The sequence below is a fragment of the Manacus candei genome, unplaced genomic scaffold (genome assembly GCF_025592945.1).
Source record: "Manacus candei isolate 608988 ecotype Guabito, Panama unplaced genomic scaffold, ASM2559294v1 h1tg000050l, whole genome shotgun sequence".
Lineage (NCBI taxonomy): Eukaryota > Metazoa > Chordata > Aves > Passeriformes > Pipridae > Manacus > Manacus candei.
Genome location: NW_026138098.1, coordinates 33580711 through 33603004, shown reverse-complemented (window position 1 = coordinate 33603004; position 22294 = coordinate 33580711). Strand labels below are relative to the sequence as shown.

The following is a 22294-nucleotide window of genomic DNA, read 5'->3' as shown; positions in this document are numbered from 1 at the left end:
GAATGCATGCTTCTGGAATTATCTGTATGTTTGCCTTTGTAGGTAAATATGCATAACATTGTCATTCTTTATTAAGAGACAACAAATAAAATTTTTCATCTGGTCTTTAGTTTTACCTACAGGAAAACTAGCCAATAGCACAGTAAGTTTTTACCTTTTAAAGTTCTGGCAGTAAGGATAAATGCATTGTACTGGGAAAAAAGGTGCCTTTTTTCTCTCTATATTGTTTTACTGTGTGAGCAAATAAGCAACTTCTCAGATGCCTGTTATTTGTCATGTTAATACTGTTAAGGGTGATCAGACTTTTACATCTTAATTTCACTAAAAGGGATGTATTTAAGGAATGTGTGGTAAGTTAAGCAGTTCTTAGGCAGAATAAAGCAGAATCCAAAATATTCACACTTAAGAGGAAAAGGAACAAAAAAAGTGTCCCCTAATTGAGTTGGATATTGAATGTTAAAATAGTGGATGGAACTGTCCTGCATTTTCTGGATTAGTTTTTCAAAATAAAATTTAAAAGTGTATGAATAACTTCAAATTTGAAAGTTTTAATATGAATTCCTGAATTTACGCAGTTAAACTTGGAGAATGCTGATGTATCTTAAAGCTGTAAGCATTTTTCTCAACCACTGATGTCAGAAGGAATTAAAAGAGCCATAGTCTGAACAATTCTGTGCAACTTTTGGTGCTAAAGCAACATTTGGTATTTTTTCTGGATTTTGCAGACTCTCCATAGAGATTCACCAGACTGCTTGAATTTTAGATAACTTCAAAAAGATATTTAAAGCGTGTTTTGTGCTTTACAAACATACACTAGAAAAGAAATATCTTAGAATATGAGAGATGTATAGGCAACATGAGAGACTACAGAACACAGGATTAGCAACTGTACTCAGCATTTATGTAATCTCTCAATAGCACACCAAATTATGTGAATAGTATTGACACATAACTATTAAATTACAAGTATGCTTTTATCTTAAAAGTCCTGCAGTGGAAGGAAATATTAATATAGCTTACTACATATATTTCAGGACTATCCTAAATAAAACTAAGGAGAGTTAAATTAAGAATGTTCTCACCTTTTAAAATTCATGTATTTGAATTTGATCCTTCCGTTGGGGTGTCCAACCATGGGCCAAAACTATCGTCTTTACAGCAGAGTCTCATGCTGTTTCCCAGTGTTTGTCTACATTAGAGATAAAATAACAAACTCTTAATACCTCATTTCCCGATATTGGGCTGGTAATCTTGATATTTACCAGTGATACTGATGTACTAAGAATAGATTTAATACCTGCGCCCTTCAATCTTTGCTAGAAGTGATGGTCTCATTTCCAGAATGTTTTGCTGAAATAGTGGTTTTATGGCCAAAAAAAAATGCAAAGAAAGGAAACCTACATATCTGAAACTTCAGTACCATTTTAGAAAGCCTCTGCTGAGTAGCGCCAAATGTAACAACACGTCTTTATGAGGGAAAAAGTTTGACTTTCGGGCTGAGATTGGCCCGTAAGTGAGTTGGGAGCAGAAGGTATGTCGAATATTACCTCATACCACCGGACCCGTAACAGAAGCAGGGGCGGGGATGGGACAGCCCTTGACGAAGTTGAAATAAACGCCGGGCACGGCCGAGAACGATGCGGTTGTCCCTCACAGCCCCCCATAGTTCTCACAGCCTCCCACAGCCCCTCAAAGCCCTCATAAACACTCACAGCCTCCTCCCCGAGCCCTCAAACGCTCACAGCCCTCCATAGCTCTCACACTCTCCCACAGCCCCTCATAGACGTTCACAGACCCCATTGCTCTCATAGCCTCTCAGTCTCCCATAGCCCCTCACAGCCCCCCATAGCCCCTCATAAACGCTCACAGCCCCCCGTAGCTCTCACACTCTCCCACAGCCCCTCATAAACGTTCACAGTCCCCCATAGCTCTCCTAGCCTCTCACAGTCTCCCACAGCCCCCCATAAACGCTCACAGTCCCCCATAGCTCTCCTAGCCTCTCACAGTCTCCCACAGTCCCCCACAGCCCCTCATAAACGCTCACAGCCCCCCATAGGTCTCCTAACCTCTCACAGTCTCCCATAGCCCCTCATAAACGCTCACAGCCCCCCATAGGTCTCCTAACCTCTCACAGTCTCCCACAGCCCCCCATAGCCCCTCAAAAACGCTCACAGCCCCCCATAGCTCTCACAGTCCCCCCACAGCCCCTCGTGGGCGCTCCCCGCCCTCAGCACCGCTCGCGCCCCCTCGCGGCGCAGGCCCCGCCCTTCTCCCCCCTCCCTCCCGGTGGCGCGAGGAGCCGCGCGCCGCTCCGCGCCTTCGGCCCGCGCGCGCGGCGACCGCCGTCCCGCCGCCTCCCATTGGCCCGCGCTGCCCGCGCTGGGCGGGGCCCGCACTGCTGCCGTGAGGGGCCTGAGGGGCCGTGTGAGGGAGCCGCGGGGCTGAGGTGCACTGTGAGGGAGCCGTGTGAGCCGCGGGACGAGGCAAGCCGAGCCGAGCGCCTCACGGGACCTGCCCATGGCCGAGAGGTAGCAGCCGAGCGCGGGGAAGAGCAGCTGGGCGGGGACGACCCGTAGCGCGGGGAGTTCGAACTTCGGAAACGCTCCCGGCTCCGCGCGCGGGAAGGCGGGATGGGGGTCCTGAGGGCCGCAGCGGCCTTCCTCGGGCATGGGGGAGAGGTGGGGAGCCCTCGGGACCGCCGGGGGTAAGCGGGGAGGGGAACCCGACTCTGCTGAGCGGGTGAGGAGTGTTTGCGCCGGGCAGGGCGGGCGGCGGGGCCGCTGGAGCTCCGGCGGGCACAGCTCCGTGCCAGGAGAGCGGCCCTGCTGCTCTGTCTCAGGCTATGGCTATTGGAAAACTGAGCCTTGAATATCAGTTTTCTAATCAACTTCAAGTTAATGGGTAAAAAAGATTACTGCTCCGTGTTTGAGGTACTTGGGTGACCGGGAGTTCGTGTGTGCAGGGAGATAGAAGCTTTCTCACAAGCACAGGGTTTGCAGTGCAGTTGTAATTAACTTTCAAGTAAATATGGATATGTGGACACCAAAATGAAGCACTTGCAATAAATAGCCACTTACTTAGTATTTATTGTCTCCTTCCTTACGTCTCCTATGTCCAAATGCTTGTTTTTCATCCCTGTCATCCCAAAAGAACGTGAAAACATCACCAGAGAGCTTTCCTGTGCTTTACCTGTGTAGAACTGCAAAACCGCACTAAATATGTATAAAAATTGAAGGGGATTAAAGTTGGGTTTATATTTGAAGCTTTTCCTTGCTTTGTATATAGGCTGGCTGTTTTCAGGTAGTGTTCTGTCTGTTAATGAGCTGTTCTTCAGTTTTCAGAAGAAAGTGGCTGACTGCCCTGACACGATACTGAGGAAGGGGCTGAACAACAGATACCGTGTGCTGGAAGTCAGCCTGATACAGAGAAATGGAAGTGACCCTGAGAAACACTTGAGAATTACAGCATCTCACTCACTAGAAGATACAGAGCTGTGCATTCTTAGGAATGGCTGGTAATTCATTATGTAGATGTCTGAAAAGAGAATGAATTACTGGAATATTAAGTAAATTTTATTTGTGTTGCCTTTGAGAGCAGTCTTACTGCCTTAGAAATGATACAAAATCCTGAAGCAACTTTTATTTAATGTAACATTATCAGTATGTCAGCGTAATGGATATTCATCTTGAGAGAACTGATGTCAGGTAACTTGTGTTTTAATTTGCCTTTGTACTGACAAACAGCAAGGCATTAAACTCTAGGCAGGCTATTTTGTTTGACTGTTTTGCACTAATTAGAAGTGTATATTTATATGTACAAATATACAAGTATATTTGTACATATAGATGTACAAAGCCACATCTGTAAAACATGAGGGCTTTTTGCAGCCTGTTAAAATCACCTTAGCTTGAGCCCCACTGCAAAAGTTGTTTTCATGTAAGGATAAGATTCTAATTTAGAACTAATTGTGTTGCATGGTGTGTTACAGGAGAAAAGACTGGATAGTATTTTGAAACACATGGGGGTGCATGTGCTATTTGGCACTGCTTTTCATTTTATGTCCAACACTGAAAGGTGGGAGAAAAGTATAAGACATTATTTCTTGAAGGAAAAAATATCTAAGATCTTGAACCCTGAAATTTCCAAATCATTCTAAATATTTTTAGATTTTGCTGAGTTTCTGAAACAAATAGGATTGTTAAGTAGGAAGGTAGAACTCATGTAATGCAAAAGCAGTAAAACATAACAATGCTGAAATAGTTCAACACATCAGTCTGGAATGACTTGAAGTCAACAGGATTTGCCTACTTACAGGCTGTCCTGATGCATGATCTAGTACTCAAAATAATGAGTTTTGTCAGTAAAAATGCCTTTATTCACTTTCAGGATTTATTTAAGTCAGCTTCTTAAAAATAGAGTCCCAATAAGCTCCTGTTCCAAAGAACTGCGTCTGCCAGGTTAACGTGTAATCACTGATACGTTGTGTCCGTGCTGCCGCTGACTGTTCCAATGTATCCCATGGCAGGGAGTCTGTGCCCGTTGTCCCGGGGGACATCGTTCATTTGGAAGGGGAGTGTAGCTCCGGCACGTGGGTCATCGGTGAGCAGCGTGGGTACCTGGTTCTGTACCCAGACCTGCTGCTCTCTGGCACGACGGTGTCAAACAGCATCCGCTGTGTGAGAAGGGCGGTGCTGAGCGAGCGCTTCAGGGTAAGAGTGAGTTCCAGACTGTCAGGCCTCTGATGAGTTACTGCTCCGTTGAACCTGGTGGGTTCACTCAGTGTTCATTCTGGCTGTGATGCTGTACTGCAAAATGTCCAACGCAGAATAATTTGGGATGGAAACTGTCTCTGGTGGAAATTCTTGGTGTTTTTTGAGAATTGCAGCTGAAATAATCCAGTATTTTTAACACAGTTACTGGGCTAAAGAAGTGGTCTTTCCACTTAAAATTCTGATAACTTCTTTGATAATCTCTTGCCACATTTTGTGTGGGTATAAATCCTTTGTGAGGGATGTGCCCCTCATTCATATGAAAACATTACCACTCTTGGGCAAGAGCCTCTGAAAAATAAGAGTCTGAATCCAGCTGCTGGACCATTGAAAGAGCTTTCTTGTGGTAGTATCCTTGCTGATATGTGGATGGCAGAGAAGCAGCAGCTGCCAGTCTCAGCTGATGAAAACTTCCAGACAGGATAGGAATATAAATCCAGATGAGTAAGGGAATTGTAATGGAGTGGTAAACTCCCAGCCTGGCTGGGAGTCTGTGACTGAAACAAGAAAATTAAGTACAGGAAATTAAGACTAGGAAGTGGTGTCAGCCCCTTATTGATGGGAATAGAATAATTGTGTGGGACAATGCACTGACAACCCCTGACACTGGGGTAACACCATCCACATTGTGAGTGCAATCCACAAGTGACTGGTCTGTAAGAGATCCTGTAATATCACAGTGATTAAACTTCCAGTTGTTTGGTGGTGACTCACACAGAGGTCGTTTTGCTACCACTTTCAGTTCTTGTGACTCTACAGAGCCCAGCCCTGCTGATGGGTTTCTGAGCCATTTTGGAGATACTTGGAATGATTCTCCTGTGAGTTGGTAACACACAGGAAACTGCTTTGTGCAAAAAATACGTGTAAGATTGTAAAGGTAAGTATTGGCATTAGGAAATACTACTGTTTTGCCCACGGGCAAAACTTTCTCAAAATTCATTTTAATCTGTGCCTTTGTTTCTCACCTATCAATCACACAGGGATTATATCCTAACGTTACCAGGGCTGGGATAAACATGAGAGCTAAAGCAATAGGAGAGACTCATTTCAGTTTGGCTGCTTTCACGGTTGGGTTGGACTGGACGGTGATTAGTGAGGTGAAAGCTGTCATGGTCTTGCAATTAAATAAGTGCAGTCCATGATCTGCAGCAAAGAAACCCAGACATTTTATAGGAAAGCTGGTATGAAGTGGCATCAATCTTGATGTATTGTAACATCTGTTGCAGGGCTCGGAGTCTGGCTCGCGCCAAATGCTCGTGGGTACAATTCTTCATGACATTTTCCAGCAATCTGTAACAAATAACTTGACACAAGAAAAAGTACTAGAACTAGCAAATAAAATCGTGTATGGACAAAAGTATCTCAAAGAAATGTAAGTAGCATTACAAGTGGCTTTTATGTTTGGAAGACAGGGCAGGAACACTTTAAGTTACACTTTAGAAAATGTAGCACTGTTGTCTGGAGAGTATCGTGCCAAATGACTTGGCTTGATGGAAATGGGGTACCTTTTAGTAAGATAATTCCCCATTTAATAATGTAATTTTGTTTGACTTCCCTGCTGAGCTGCTACTGTGGATCCAAACTGTGCTTCTGGAGTAACTATGTGTATGTGGGGGTTTATTCCTTCAGGACAAGCAGGTTGCAGTGTTTGTGTCTGTAACATTAGATTTCCAGGCTGATTTAAATGTGACAAACATAATTCATTATTATCCTCAGGAGATGAACTAGAAATTTGTGACTGACCAAGCACTGAATGTCTGAGGTTTTCATTTTCTTTATCAGGTTACTTAAAGGCTCAGTTGCTAGAAGAGGTTTCACTTATTTTCTCAGCAAAGCTGATAGAAATGCTAGCCAAATAAATAGTCTTAATATTTCCATCAGAAAATGGTAAGATGAATGGCTGTCAGTTTTAGCATTTTACTGCAGACTTCATTAAAATCTAATTCTACTCATGTAAAAAATAAAAATCATTATATTTAGGCTGTTAAAAATTGCCTGTTGGGCAATGTCAGTACCTTTTAGCCCCAGATGAGTTGGAAGTTAAAACTGTAGAAAGAAGATTTATTACTCTAGTTCTGTTATGAAGGTAATATTTTGAATTGTGACTCCTAAGGATTTCTTAAAGGCCTTTGTCACCCTGGGTCTCCATGAAACTGTTAATTTGCAATTCCTTTTTGCATATGCAGGCCACTGTTTGTTGGGATTGGAAAGTAATTGCTTGAGGCTGCTAGCTGGGGTCATTTACACTTGTATGAACCTTTTTGTGCAAAACCCACTTGTATTTCTCTGTTGCTGTAGAATAACGATGTAATTTCCAGTGAATACCAGCTTAACTAAGCTGTCATTATCTACAATTTTTAGATACTTATTAAAACTTGACAGTTACTGTCATTAATCTTGTGGATATTCAAGGCAAAATCTCTCTAGTACCAGCAGCAAATCTCATATTTCTTTCTCCTTAATGTGCGTGGTTTTATTTTTCAGGTATCACTTAAATCTGAAACAAGCAGAAATAATGCAGGAGGTGGAAGAATATTTGCCATCATTTTTTAAATGGGCAGAAGACTTCATGCACAATCCAGTGAACCAAAATGAAATGCAACTAAAACTGTAAGAAGCCAGGAGTTGAAAGTTAAAACCATTCTATATTGTGTACCTTCTTTAGTTCACTTTTAATTTTCAGAACAATGCTTTTCCTGCCCATTTGTTCAGTGATTTGTAGCTAATTCATGGCCTCACTGCCAGTGTGGCTGATCTAGAGCTACATATTTAGCTGCCATAGTGAGTACTGGGGCAAGACATGAAGCCTGAGGGTGAACTGACATAAAAATCTTACTGATCTTAAAATCCTTGTGAACAGTGTGGTACAAACTAGAGATTTTAGTAATTAGAAAGGCAAGGATATCTGAGCTGCTGATTAAGCTAGCATTTACTGTAGATATGTGCAACACTGCAAATCAGAATGTGAAACTAGTAATCAAATGGAATTTTTGACTGATTCAACAGTTTTTCAGTGAAATGGTGATTTAACTCAACTGCTACTGAGCTCTTCTTGTCTGTAGCTTCTTGCTGTTAATTGTAATAACCACAGGGTGCTAAAGTTTCAGTGAAATGGCAGGTCTAGGTAAAATCTGTATGCTGCTGTCCTGTGTATATCATTAATTTTTTTTTTGTTTTAGAGTGTGGTTGTTGACAAAAGACCAAAGACAATTACAAGCAGTTTAAGAGTCTCATTTAAAGTTTGAAATTCAGGTGAATAGCAAAACTACACTTAGTTTCTGATATGACACTTCCTCTGTTAATAGGAAGAGAGTTTGAGTGAAACTTGATGCATTTTATTTCTGAAGTTAGTTCCTAAAGAGAACCTATAATGCAAAAAAATTACATGTTTAATTGCAACACATTTTAATGTTTAAATGTTAAGAATTAAGCAAAATTGTTAACTTCTGGCTTATTTTTTCGTCCTAGGACAAATGGTGAAAAAACAGAAGTTGTATCTTCTAAGATAGAGATTGTAGATATCTTGGACATCGAAGAGAATATCTGGTCTCCCAGGTTTGGGTTGAAGGGAAAGGTTGATGTTACAGCCAGGGTGAAAATCCATTGCCAGTCGGGAGTGCAGTCTCGGATAATGCCACTGGAGCTCAAGTCTGGCAAGGAATCTAACTCCATAGAGCACAGGAGTCAGGTACAAACACCCTTTGTCCAGCTTCACTGTCAGAGACTGTGGTACTTTCTTGTTTGGTTAGATGAACTATTTTGTCTTATGAATGTGACCACTTTTTGGTATACTCTAAATTCAGGGATGGCTGATCCTGGCATGCCCAAAGCTCCTGGTATAAAATGGAAGTGAACTGAGGAGTAAGAAGTACATACATTTACCACTTTCAAACACATTTTTGGTTTTTATCCTGAAATATGTGCTCTTTAGTCTCTTCTTGCTGCATTCAAATATTAGGTTGAGGCAAACTGCTTCGGGAATTAGTGTTGTGCATGTTTCCAGATAGCTGGCCTGATCTAGAGGCAGTAGTCTTGTTATTAACTTCTGAAGTTGCCTTTTAATTTCAGTCCTTGGTCAGGTTCTTACTGCTTATGGTTTCTAGAATACTTGTGACAATAATGAGTGTTTAGCCATATAAATTATGGAAGAGCTGAATACTGTTTAGAATGTATTTTGGTTTTAATACTGTGCTGGTTTTGCCTGGAGTAGAGATAAATTCCTTCACAAGAGATAGTATGGGCTGTGTTTTGGATCTGTGCTGAACACAGGTTGGTAATGGAGATGTTTTTGTTATTGCTGAGCAGAGCACACACAGTCCCAAGGCCTTTCCTGCTCCCTGTCCTGCCACACTGGGGAGGAGACTGGGGCTGATGGGAAGTTTGGAGGGGACACAGCAGGGACAGGGGATCCCAGCTGACCACAGGAACATTCCAGACATACACCATGATTGGTGTATGATGTGGGGGAAAGAAGGGGGAAGCTTGAGGGGATGTGTTTGGAGTGATGGCATTTGTCTGCCCAAGTCACCGTTACGTGGGATGGGGCTCTGCTCTCCTGGAAGTGGCTGAGCTCCTGCTGCCCATGGGAAGTGGGAATGAATTCCTTGTTTTGCTCTGGTTGTGTGCATGGCTTTTGCTTTTCCTGTTAAACTGCCTTTATCTCATGAGTTTTGCAGCTTTTCCCTTTCCGATTCCCTCCCCGATCCCACTGGTGGGGCAGTGGGTGAGCAGCCATGTGGTACTTGGCTTTAAACTTGGGGTTAAACCACGACAAACATCTTGCAGTAAGTTTCTCTCAAATGTTTGCAGGTTATTCTGTACACACTGTTGAATTTAGAGCGGAGAGCAGATCCTGAAGCTGGGTTTCTTCTTTATCTCAAAACTGGTACAATGTATCCTGTTTCTGGAGCCCGCCTGGACAGAAGAGGTAAAGTTGTTCCCCTTCCTAGGAAACCAGAATTATCTTATCTATTGCTAAAACCTCTCATGTTGCCTGTAAGGTTTCCTTTTGCCAAAATAGCTGTACTTAGGGATGCATCATGTGTTATAACATCACTACTTCCAATCAGCTTATGTTAAAAACTCTATTATTTTATTAATATAACACAGGGACTTTGTTATGTGAATAATCACTTCTTAGCTGACTAAAAAGTTGATAGCTAATTACTTTTGAGTTAGAAACTGTTGCAAACAAAAACATCAGCTTAGTTGGTTCTTTTCTGACAGAATTAATGAAGTTGAGAAACCACGTGGCCTTCTACTTAACGCACAGTACCTACAAATCTGCTGTGGGAAGGCAGCATTCACAGCTTGCTGCTTTGCCTCCCGTGATTGATGACAGTCAAGCCTGTAAATATTGCTTCCAAATGCACAATTGCTTCTTATACAGCAGGTAAAAAAAAAAAAAAAGTCTGACTAATGTTTCTAAATAAGTTTGAATAATCATAGCTTTTGATACAGTGGCTTCATTTTCGGGGTTGACAGCTTCTTATTTCTTTATTGAGGACTCTTGCACCCCAAAAGAATCTTTCACAGACTCCCTTGCAACTTTTGTAATGCAGGGTCTGATCTCCCAGAGACTTAATGTATTTGCTCAGGTACACTTTCTGCAAGAGAAAATCTGAGATAAGTCTCAACAAAATACTTGATGACAGTAACAGATCTGTTATATATAAGTTAATATTTAAAATTTTAAAAAGCTATATTCCTGCAACTCTTTGAAAGAGGAGGTCTTTTGGGCCTGGATTCTGGCTGGATAACAACTCTTTCACTTTGACTCTGTAGAAGATTGTTTTCCTGTAGGATATCACACAAGTAATGATGCATTGATATTACTCTGCTAAAGTGTTCTTGCATTGCCTGTTAAAGAGAAGTAATGAGCAGATATTTACTAAATTTTCACATAAAGTTTTAGTCTTTATGCTGCACAAAACCAGAACCATCCCTTATACTGAAGAGATCAAATGAGATATGTTAGAACAGGAGAACCTTTGGTGTGATCCTGTGTAACCAGAACACCTGATTATTTTTAAAATTGTAGGGGTAAAATTGTATGTGGAGGGAGCCAGCTTTGTGGGCATCCATGATATGTCTTTGTAAAGTAGGTTTTGTGCAATATGACTTCTAATACTCAGTTGTTACAGCACCAAGAATGTTTCTAACTGGGTAGCTATTCACTGGTGAACTAACTTTTTGCTATTTGATTGTATTTTATATGTGTGATTAGGTATAACATCTGGTGTTTAGTTTTGAGATAAATTGACCTGTCTGTGTATTGAGTATTACATTCAACTATGTAAATGTATACAGTACTATCTTTGAAATGCCTTTAATTGGTCTTTGATTAATTTATGTTCCTTGATAATTCAAAATCATAGAGATGATGTAAGGTTACTAATAGAAGATTACTCACATGAACAAAGGATACAGATTCAACTTGGCTTCAGTGATGATAGATTAATCTATCTGGTATGTTACAGTATATATTTAGATTGTCATTATGTACTTATGGACGTGCAAGCAAATAGATGCAGGTTGATTCTTTGCTGTGCTTGGTTGCATTCCTAGAGCTGTAGAGCAGAAGATGGCCAGTGTGTCCTTTCCTCCTGCTCTGGCAGCTGTTATTGACAGAGAGACCCAGCACCTGCAACCCTCCCACCTGGAGTATTTCAGCCTCTGGTACCTGATGTTAACCCTGGAGCTGCAGAGTGGGGAGGGTAAAAAGGGATATAAAAATATATGGATGATACCTTCTTTGGAAAGGTGAGGTGTAATTTCTAACCTGATGCAAATGGTGGTTCCTCCTGAAAGTGAGACATTGCCCACTGGTGTTTTCACTGCCAGCAAAGCTAGATGTTTCCTAGTGCTGTTAGAAGCACTCAAATATGCTACTTGCATAGGTGGATTTTTTGAGATGTGACCTAATGGAGACATTAACCTGATGAATTTACAGGTTTTGTGTTTGCACTATGGTGTTTGTTTGGTGGGTGTTGTTAAGTCACACACAGGAAGCAGCAAATTGCAGCCTCAGCCTTAAGAAGCACAAGTGTAATTCTATTTGTGTCTCTGTGGGCTGAGGCTGGTGCTGACTGATCCCAGTCCATGGTGCTGTTTCTGAAGGTTTACTTGGCACAATGACAATTTGTCAAGTGACTGATTAGTCTTCCCAGTTCTGATTGTGTTTGGGTTGTTATTTGCTGCTTTGGGAATTTTTTTTTGGTTTTTGGTTTTGGCGGTTGGTTGTGGGTGATATTTTTTTTTACTTGTGTGAGGTTTTTTTTTAATATTTCTCTTCCCGAGAAGTTATTAATATTAAAATATATTTCTTTTTCTCATATATTCAGAGAGAAGGCTGGAGATTGTGTTGGAAACTTGATCAGAGTGGAGGAAGTACGTGAAATTTCCGAGGGACAGTACCTACATTTTTTTCAACGCAGAAATGGTGCCATACCTGGAACAAACCTGTTGGTTGGTGATCGAGTGGTTGTGAGTGGAGAGGAAAAGGGTTTACTTGGTTTGGCTACTGGCTATGTTAGAGAAGTCAGTGGAACAAAAGTCTCCTGTTTGTTGGGCAGGTAATAGGACAAAAATACCTCTTTGAAAACACTGTGGTCCTGGCTTCAGGAGGGGCACTTCTAAGTGTCCAAAAACCTGTGACTTGTTCTAACTCTTCTTGCTGGGCTTGGGGCACTCTTCAGAAATTCTCTTCTCTTGATGGAAAATGTCAGTACTTGGTCAATGGATATGCCTGTTGATTTAACACAAAAACATGTTTAAACTCCATTTATTCACATCTCCAACATGAGACGGTCATATGGATACAGTAATATCCATAACTTTCATTATTCAGTCTATATTGTCATTAAATTGGGCTGTGAGCATGTTTTACTTAGATCAGCTAATAGCGTATCTTTATTAGCTAATGTTTCACTCTGGCATCTCTGGAAGATACCATTGAACAAGTCTTTCATCATGAACACACTGCTGGTGAACAGCAGTATTTTATCCATGTTATGTCATCCTTCAGGAATTTGTCAAAGCTCCCCAAGAACACCGTGTTTAGGTTGGATCATGAAGAGGGAGATTTTGGTATAGGAGTCCCTTTTGAAAATCTTTCCAAATTGATGAAAGATTCTCCGGTCAGGTATGAAAAACCAAATTAATTTTACACTTTCAATCTTTTCGGGCAAAGTTTCTTAACTGGTAACTCTTCTTGCAACTCTTGTTTGTTTTGCTTTCATCCACAGTGAAAGGCTCCGCAACTTGATAATTGACTTCCAGAAACCACGGTTCATTCAGCACTTGAGCTCTGTCCTTCCTCCAGAGGCAAAGGAAACTGTTGCAAATATTTTAAAGGGTACAAAGTGACTTTCTACTCCTCTGTTTAGTAGTCTCTATAGCCAAGTGTTTATCATGCTGAATATAAGTGATTTTTCCTCCTTTGGGGCCCAGTGGTAGTTTTCTTCTTATTAAACCAAGTTCTTGTCTTGCATGTCTTCCTACTAGCTGAAGACTAATTTAGTCACAGAAAGACCTGATCAAACACAACTGCCCATACACAATATATGGAGGTGGTCATTTAGGATATTAGGGAAAAAAAGTCACAAAAAGGTCTAAAAATAAAAATGCCTTCAGTTCCTTATTTCTAGGATTGTAGTGCAGACCCTTTACTACTTATCTTGTGTATCATGTTTAATGTCATATCTTCATTAGAACCTACAGACTTCGCTCAGTTCTTGTCTTTATTAAGGGCTTTAGCAGAAGAGGAAATTATAGTTTTGCTTTAACTTTAGTAATTGTTACAATTATGATGAAGTGTACTAATTTAGTTTTGATTTTTCTCCTCAAAGGTCTAAATAAGCCTCAGAAACAGGCAATGAAACAAGTGCTACTTTCCAAAGACTACACACTTATTGTGGGTATGCCTGGAACAGGAAAAACAACTACAATATGTGCTCTAGTAAGATCATGTACCTTGATTTTAATTTTCTTTTTGAGATTTAGAGGACAGCATTAAACAAACTGTATAGTGTCCAAAAATTAGCTGTCATGACTGAAATTATATAGATACTGTTAGATTAAAAGAAGAAAATACACTTCTTTTTACTTAAAAACATATATTTGGTTGAACTAAAACTGTATTTTGTGGTGTGGGATTGTCTCTTGCCTGTGTAGGAGTATGTGTGGGAGGGAGGAGATTGAAGTGTGATATTTAGTCACTTCTGTGATGCTTTAGTGTTAAAATTTAGTGTTAAAATTCTTTGGCTCCAAATATCAGCAAGTCCTCAAATCCTGAACTACAGCTCAAAAAAGGGACTCCTTGGGAAGCCAGCAAATTGAACTCATTATGGGCTCTCTCCAGAACCTCTTGTGCTTTTTGCCTTGTCAAACATGGGACTGCCTATTCTCATAGACAACTAATAACTTTTCTTTCCCTTCCCTTTGCCACTCATTAGGTGAGAATTCTTTCTGCTTGTGGCTTCAGTGTTCTTCTGACTAGTTTTACACACACGGCTGTGGACAACATCCTGCTCAAGTTGGCCAAATTCAAAGTTGGCTTTCTGCGCCTAGGGCGAGCTCAGAAGGTCCATCCAGATATTCAGAAATATACAGAAGAAGAAATTTGCAGGTCTAAATCAATTAAATCTGTAACAGACTTGGAAGAGGTCTATAATAGTCAGGTGAGAAAAGTGGGGTTTGCTGCAAATTATTAAAGATAATTAGGTCAGGATTTTATGTTGGGATGCTGCAGAGGAGAACTCATCCCAAGGGTGTGAACTGCTGTAAGAAATCTGAGCTGGAAAAGATACTCAATCTCTGCATGGCTTCAGTTTGTTTATAGCTGATAATGACCAGCATAGACAATGCTTCTCAACTTTCAACCTGTTAATGTCCACACAAAGTAACTTTTATTGTAAGTAATAAGTCCCAAACACCCCAGTGCTGTTCTCTGAGATCTTGTTACACGAGTCACTTCAGCACCCTCCATGAATTGTACAGGCAGAGAACTTGGCATCACTGAACACATGGCAGGAATGGGTTATTTGCTACAGTCTGCTCTAAAGCTGGCTTTGTTTGTCACTTGCAATTGATGCAAGAAGATGTCAAGCTGTTTAGTTTAAGGGGAAATATTTTTCTTTTAACCTGGAAAACATAGTACTAAAGGATATAAAATGTGCCTTATCCTTAAAGTGTGTCTCAATTTTCAGCCAGTGGTGGCAACGTCTTGCATGGGAGTAAATCACCCTATCTTTGTTCAGAAGCAGTTTGATTTCTGTATAGTTGATGAAGCTTCCCAAATAAGCCAGCTCATCTGCCTGGGCCCACTGTTCTGCTCCAAAAGGTTTGTGCTGGTGGGGGATCATCAGCAGCTGCCTCCACTTGTGCTGAATGCAGAAGCAAGGTAAGATAAAATGCTGCTGGACAGTGACTAGTAATGAATTCTGGGAAGGCTCTTGCAGTGTTCTGACTGACACACTTTTGGGTTTTGTGTTTGTGTTGTAACAGAGATCTTGGCATGAGTGAAAGCTTATTTAAAAGGCTGGAGCAAAACCAGAATGCTGTTGTCCAATTAACTGTGCAATACAGAATGAATAGGTAATTTAAACTTTTATTTATTACGTTGTGTTTCTAATGTGGGATTGAAAGGGCAAGATTTTTATCCCTTTTCTTGTTTTTTTAAATCTTTAGTAAGATTATGTCACTGAGTAACATGTTAGTGTATGAAGGCAAACTGGAATGTGGCTCAGAGAAGGTGTCAAATGCCACTGTTAACTTGCCCAACCTAAAAAAATTGAAACTGGACCTTGTGGATGCTTCAAAAACATGGCTCAAAGAAGTACTTGATCCAGACACACCTGTGTGTTTTCTGAACACAGAGAAGGTAAAGTTCATTCTGTTCTTTCAGCGTTGTATTTTAATGCAAGTTCTCAAAACAGTCAACATGTAAAACTTGATACAGCTTAGGTAGGGTAAAATAGGGAACTTCAGAGAATGATTTTCTGGTTCCATGGAAAATGTGCAGCACACACAAATGGTGGTGTAGCTGCTGATCAGCTGCTGCTGGAACCATCACATCTGGGAACAGCTGAAATGGTTAATTCAGGTAATATTTCAGAAAATATGGAAAGTACTGTAGACTTTGTTCTCATGTCCAGTGTAGCTCAAAGTGTGTAGCCAGTGGCAGGAATAGCTATAATTCTCCATGGAATTTTGGAGACTTTCTATATGCTGAAGTGTAAGGGAGGAGTAAGTTGGTTTAGACATGCCCTTTCATGAGGACACCAATTTTTGCTGGAAAATTAAAACTCAAGAGTAGATAAAAATTCTGCAAAGAAGCTGACTAGGAACAATGAGGAGGAATTTAAATACATGTAGAAAAAGATTAATAAATTAGTACTTATTTGTGATTTCTAGTACTTGTCACTATAGTTGGTGATTGAATTATGAAGATTTGAGTCTTCCTTCCTTCCTTAGCAGGTTTTCTGTTGATTCCTATTAATACTGTGTTTTGCCAATAATTGAATCAGCTGATGATCTTTTGTGCTGACTCTGGGTAAAACTCTCCAACCTCCCTGTGCTGTCTACAACATTCTACAGGATTCCTATATTTTTTTATGACAATTCTATTAGAATCTCTTCAATGACCTAAAAAGAAACAGTGTTTACTTTGATGACTTAGAGAGATTTCTAAAAATGCCTAAACTAAACAGGGACAGGAATGCCTCCCTAGCTGCAGTCCCTTTCCCAGGAAAGCAGACAGTTGGGCCCAGGAAAGAGAGTTGTTAAGAGGAACTGGCTGGTACACTGTTCATCTGGTAGTCATAGAGAAATTGGTAATGGGGAAGCCAGAGTTTCTGTTCCATTTGGAATTTTTTTTTTTTCCTAGAAAACCCATCTTGAGTGTAAGACAGCTGTTCTGTTTGTAGAAACAGGAGGAAAGTTTCTCTTTCCAAAATATTCTTGGGTTTGTTCAGACATGGGGCTATAATATCATTTCTCCTTTTGGACTTGGTGTCAAAACTCCATCTGTTGGGGTGGTCATGGTGAGGGGGGAGAAATGGCAAAGCCCCCTCTGAATACAAGACCAAACAAAACCAGTATTTCCTTGGCTTTATAGTGGTTTTTTTCCCCCTGTGTATTTTTAATAAAACCAAGAAAAGCTTATGAAGAAATATACTGGGGAGGGTACAAACAGGGAGAAAGGAGAGCAAAAACCACCATGATACCAGCAGGAAGCTTCCATTTATTATACTTGCTTTTTTAAAAAACTAAAAAAACCCTTTATTGTTTACTATGTAATAATGCAAGGTGTTTGTGACAGTAATGGGAAATCTATTTGTTTCTTTTCTACCAAGCCCTGTGTCCATCTGCACTTCTGACAGCTTGGGCCTGGAGACTGAAAAATTACATCCTTGATTTAGGGCAAATTTCCTGAGAAATTCTAGGCCAAAGTTGGTTTTATCAGGGGTTCTGTTGGTGCACTATGTGAACATGAGAAATACAAATGTAAGCATGTGTTACCATAAGCATGACCTGGCTTTTAGAACTTCTTTCCTTCAAATAATTTTTGTGTAGTTTTTGGCTACATTAATGCTACTCTGGAGAGAAACCAACTGTTCAGTAAAACAGTGCTTTTCTGCTTGGAGAAAACTTTGAGCACGTGGAGTTTGGAGGCTTCTTAGATGTGACATTTTCAGAACACTGAGTTCCAAAAAAAAAAAGGTAAAAGCAGTTGTAGTACAACTCTGAGAGTGCTGCTTTAAGTTACACTACACCACCTCCCATTTCAGTGGCAGTGCTGTCCTCAAAATTGAGAAGGGAAACGGAACATGATGAACATGTAAAAGTGGCATCTAAGAAAACATGGCTTATGTCACTATAAAAGAGTGGCATGGTTATAGTAGAAAATGGTGGGAAATGAGTAAAAGTAGCAAATGGAATTTGGAGCTGGAAAGCAGTTTATTGTCTGTTCAGTTTTATACTCTTTGCAGATAAAGAGGTCTGCTTGACCCCAGTTTACCGGATGGACACCATCAGTTCTTGCTGTTGATAATTCAGCTTTAGAGAAGGCACGAGCTGAGCAAGGAGAATAAATTGCAGAATTGTGATACCACAATGACAAGAGTTGACATTCTGAGCTTGTTCTTGGCTTCTCGGCCTCATTGGTTCATACGAGGTGTAGGAAAAGGGAGTTAATAGTTAAGAAATGGTAAATTCAGTGAATGCTCACTTAAAAGATCAGGAGTTCAAGACCACCATTTTGGATAGTTCTTGCTTTAGTTTTAAATGTAGGCTTTCACACATGTGAAAAACTGGGGAAAAGTCACTGTAAATATTGCTGTATGGAGAGCATTAAAAGAAAAATCCCATGTAAAATGTAATTTTCTCTCTTACCCTGTAAGTCTTTTGATTTATAATGTGTGAGCTGTAAAGTCAGAGCGTTAAGGTTTGGCAGTTTCTTAAGATGCAAACTCATTCTAGAAACTCATTTCAGCAGTTTGTTCCAACTTGTTTTGCAAATGCAGCATTCTTTGGTTACTTTACAGTACAGGCTCTTCTGATTCGTAAAATTTAGCACTTAGCCTTATTTTTTAAGTTAAAACTATTAGTATAAACCCACATATGATATGATGAGTAAGGGATCAGAATACAGTACACTGTTATAGCCTGCAAAAGTAATTATGTCCTTTTTATATTTTTAAAGGTCCCAGCACCAGAACACGCAGAAAAAGGTGGTGTAAGTAATGTGACAGAAGCTAAAATAGTGCTCTTTCTCACATCCTTATTTCTTAAGGTAACTCTCACTTTAGTGCATTGTTTGGAGGGGCAGCTTTATAACTAATGATTCTTACATTGCTATAGTAATGGCACCTCCTATGTTTTGGGTTATTCTTTGAGGGATAATCCTAAGGATAAATCGAGGGTTGACTGCATGTCAGTACAGTGAGGAGCCTGCTGCATTCCCTTCCCTGTCCCTTGCCTGGCTGGATTTAGGATGTAAATAAATCAGCTGGATACCAAATTCTTTTAAGAGATGAGCACTTCTTTGGGAGGGATGGGAGAGGATTTGCCTTTCTTCCTCATTTCATCCAGTAATACAGACTAGGAGTTCTCAATGTTCACCTCACAGTTTGACAAAGAAAGAAAAATGAGGCTTTCCTGGATATCTGTCTTTGTGCTAAGTTAGGACAAAGCTTGGGATCTTGCAGTGACTCAGGTTTTCTGTTTTCTTTAGTAATACCAGTCACACCTGTAGTTCCATTGATGACTTAGTGTAGACACAATATCTTGCAGCACTGTTTAAAAAAAAATAAATTAAAGAAATCCTTGAGGGTTTTGTGATGGCGATGAGTTTCCCAAGCCAACTGCAGTGACAGCTTTTTTCTTCTGTTCCTGCTCCATTCAGGCTGGCTGCAAGCCTTCAGACATTGGCATCATATCACCCTACAGACACCAGTTAAAAACAATCACTGATTTGATGGCAAAACTGAAGGAGAACAGAGTGGAAGTCAACACGGTCGACAAATACCAAGGAAGAGACAAGAGTATCATAATCGTGTCTTTTGTTAGGAACAGCAATGATGAAAATGTGAGTTGGTCATACTACCTTTGTGCCAGTCAATTGTAGTAGTCAGATGCCTTTTGAAAACGAGTGTTTTATCTACATTAAGTAAGACAAATAAAAGCAGGTTCCATTTATCTGACAGCTTGGCAACCTCCTGAGGGACTGGCGGCGCCTGAATGTTGCCATCACGAGAGCCAAGCACAAGCTGGTCATGGTGGGCTGTGTTCCATCCCTGAGCTGCTATCCTCCCCTGGAGAAGCTCCTCTGCCACCTGCAGTCCCACGCAATGATATCCTTTTTCTGCACCCTGGTTTGGGAAAGGGGAAAGGTAAGATTGACTTACTGAGTTTTGAGGTAAGGGTGGGAAGATCTTGGATTATTTAGCTTGTGTTTTTAACAGTGATTTGCCACACAGCACAAAATGTGCTAATTAAACTTGCCAGAAGTATAATTGAGATGAAGAAATAGAAAAAAGTCCATGCTGATTTGCAAATCAACTTCGATGTAATTTTTTAATTTTGAGGCCTGAATTTCTGAGTTTTGATGCTCTTGCATTCTTTTCTGTGACCATCCTAGTTTCTTGGCATCTTAGTGTGATTGCTTTCTTCAGAAGTACCATGCACTTCAACACATCTGCTTCGTGGATAGTCTTGCTGGAAAGGAAAACAGGTTCACTTTCAGGTGACTTGTTCATTTTTCATTTCTCTCTGGCATTGTACTGAGTAAGCTTTAGCTATGGCTGTTTCCATCTCCTATTTAAAGAGGAAATAACCTTGTTAGCTTCTTTCTTTGCAAACCCCAATACATATTCAAACAGATTTGGGGAATGTGAGATGTTGTCATAATGCTTCCTTAACTTGCTACATCTTCAATCTTCCAGCCGGGGCTCATGAAAGTATCCACAAGTGTAACATCTTATGAGCGTGAAGATGGGAAGTTTTACAGCCATTTGTGTCTTTTCTTTTGCTTTGGTTCTAAAGACTTGAAAATGCAGTTTACATACAGTGATTCCATTTACTGGAATTCCCAATTAAGGTGCTGTTTGGAACAAAAATAGGAAAAACATCTTTGTCATCATCAAAGCCTCACATTCTTCTTTAAACTCTACTCCTGTTTTTTAAAATACCGAAGTGTTTTATATTTATATACATAATGTAATTAATCTCTCTCACGAAGATCCCTTGATGACTTTTCTAATCGCTTGATTTTGCACACATCAGGGAGAAATGTGATGCTGATTGACTTTATTCCCTGTTGTTAACTGTGTTCAGCAGATCAGTCTGAAGTGAAATGCTTCCTAGTAAAACTCTGGTTTCAGTTTGTCTGATCTGTAGTCTTCAAAACAAAACTTTCCCAAGAAAGAGAGCCAGAGCTGCAGCTTGCTGACTGAGAAGTTTACATGCTCAGGTTCTACTTTTTTTACAGATATGAATATTCATATTGGATATGATAATAGCAAACACTGTTTACTTGAGACATCTGTAGTCTTTGTGCTACCTCATATTCTAGACTAAAGAGACTGAAAAGTTTCTTTCCAAGATTGCTGTTGGAAACATCAATTTTCTTGATTCTTCAGAATCATTAGTATTTGTTTTCTCTGGGATCAATGTCAAGTAGCTGTGTGCATACAGATGCAGACAAACTTATTAAATGTGGGCATTTTCACTCTCTTACACTGCTCCCTGACTTTTTGTAATGCTTGAAATAATAAAAGTTTGCTGTTTGTTTCATTACAGTTGTTTAAACTTTGTTAATACTGTGCTTTATATAATACAAATATTTTTAACAGTTCAATATCATTTTAGTATCTGACAGGATATCTTCCTTTTTCTGGTGAAAATACATGTTGCATCAACTGTGTCTGTGCTCTGTGACTTCCATAAGATGGAAAAAATACAGTAAAATACACTGTTCATTATAGTAGCAATTTCAGAACAACATATACTGGTTTAGAAGAGTTTTTCTTTCTATATTTAGGATCTACATGTACAAAACACTAAGACTTAGCTAATCTATTTTCTTACACCAAGTTCTACTTATCCAGGAAATGGTCTGCATGCTACTAAAAGGTTTATAAAGAAATTCGAGCACAAGAACATTTCCTTTTCTACTTATAAAATGCATCCTTCCTTCTTTTTGCATGGTAAAACTTAGATTGAGCAGATGAAACCATGTTTTGGTCTGGTATTCTCCAACAAAATTGAGATTTGATGCTCTGAAACACTCTGAATATATGTAGTGAATGTGTGTGTATGTATCTATCTATCTATCAATCAAAGAGTGTGCCTGTCCCCGTGGGCTGTTCCAGGCCTGTGCTGCCCTTGTCCTTTGGTCCTTCCTTGCAGGCCCCTTTTCTCTGTGCAGTTTTGTGTGCAATCTCTGAAGCTGAGCAAAGTAAAGGACACCTTTTTGTTCTACAGCTTTCTGATTAGCCTTGTCTAAGGAGGGGAAAGATCAGGATTTAGAACAATTATTAAGCAAAGCAAATTGTAGTGCTCAGGGTGCAGTAAGCCCAAACTGAGATCCCATCTGGGTGTGACAGAAATGCTTTGTGTCTAATGCCTCAGTGTGGGTTTTTTTGTTTTGTTTTGTTTTGTATTGTTTGTTTGTTTTTTGGTTTTGGTTTTTTTTGGTGATATTGATGTTTTAGGGTTTTTTTAAATTAAACCCCAAAACCTGACTTTTTTTAAATACTACCTTTTATTTCCACCATATTATGTTCTAAGGTGCTAAACTCAAAGTTGTTTTTTTTCTGGAATACTACTCCTACTTGTTCTGATACACGTTTTCCGGCGTTATAGAATTATCAATTGGAATAAATGTTAGGGATTGAAGCTTTCAGCGGCGAGAGGGGTAGGGAAGGCTCAGGTTGGTGCTGCTGACTGTGCTCAGCTGATGTCCGAGGCCTCGTGTGCCGCAGCCTGCCCTGGCTCCCGTGCTGCCGGCCCTGCCCGGGCTG

General features: G+C 40.2%; 2 protein-coding genes across 8 annotated transcripts in view; one reads left to right on the top strand and one right to left on the bottom strand.

Annotated features, from left to right (window-relative positions):
* TET1 (tet methylcytosine dioxygenase 1) overlaps positions 1-1418 on the bottom strand; it is a 96203-nt gene extending 94785 nt beyond the window's left edge. For all 6 annotated transcript variants that reach the window (XR_007906743.1, XR_007906744.1, XR_007906745.1 and 3 more), the window contains exons 1-2: positions 1298-1418; positions 1083-1189 (exon numbers count right to left, since the gene is read on the bottom strand). The gene's annotated coding sequence lies outside the window, so the exon portion shown is untranslated. The remainder of the gene's footprint in view (positions 1-1082; positions 1190-1297) is intronic.
* A 978-nt stretch (positions 1419-2396) lies between these two features.
* Positions 2397-21066, top strand: DNA2 (DNA replication helicase/nuclease 2). 2 transcript variants are annotated; one of them, XM_051800253.1, is made up of 21 exons: positions 2398-2528; positions 3335-3514; positions 4526-4709; positions 5996-6141; positions 7254-7379; positions 8238-8457; positions 9579-9696; positions 9996-10161; positions 11337-11531; positions 12113-12343; positions 12796-12912; positions 13016-13125; positions 13619-13728; positions 14225-14449; positions 14978-15171; positions 15276-15365; positions 15459-15651; positions 18475-18564; positions 19177-19359; positions 19478-19624; positions 20200-21066. In XM_051800253.1, exons 1-21 carry the CDS (start codon positions 2518-2520, stop codon positions 20254-20256), a joined length of 3093 nt encoding a protein of 1030 aa, XP_051656213.1. In that variant the 5' UTR covers positions 2398-2517; the 3' UTR covers positions 20257-21066. The 2 variants fall into 2 exon arrangements, with proteins under 2 accessions (XP_051656212.1, XP_051656213.1); XM_051800252.1 differs by lacking the exon at positions 20200-21066 and having other exon boundaries at positions 2397-2528; positions 18475-18507; positions 19478-19820.
* The last annotated feature ends 1228 nt before the right edge of the window (positions 21067-22294 follow it).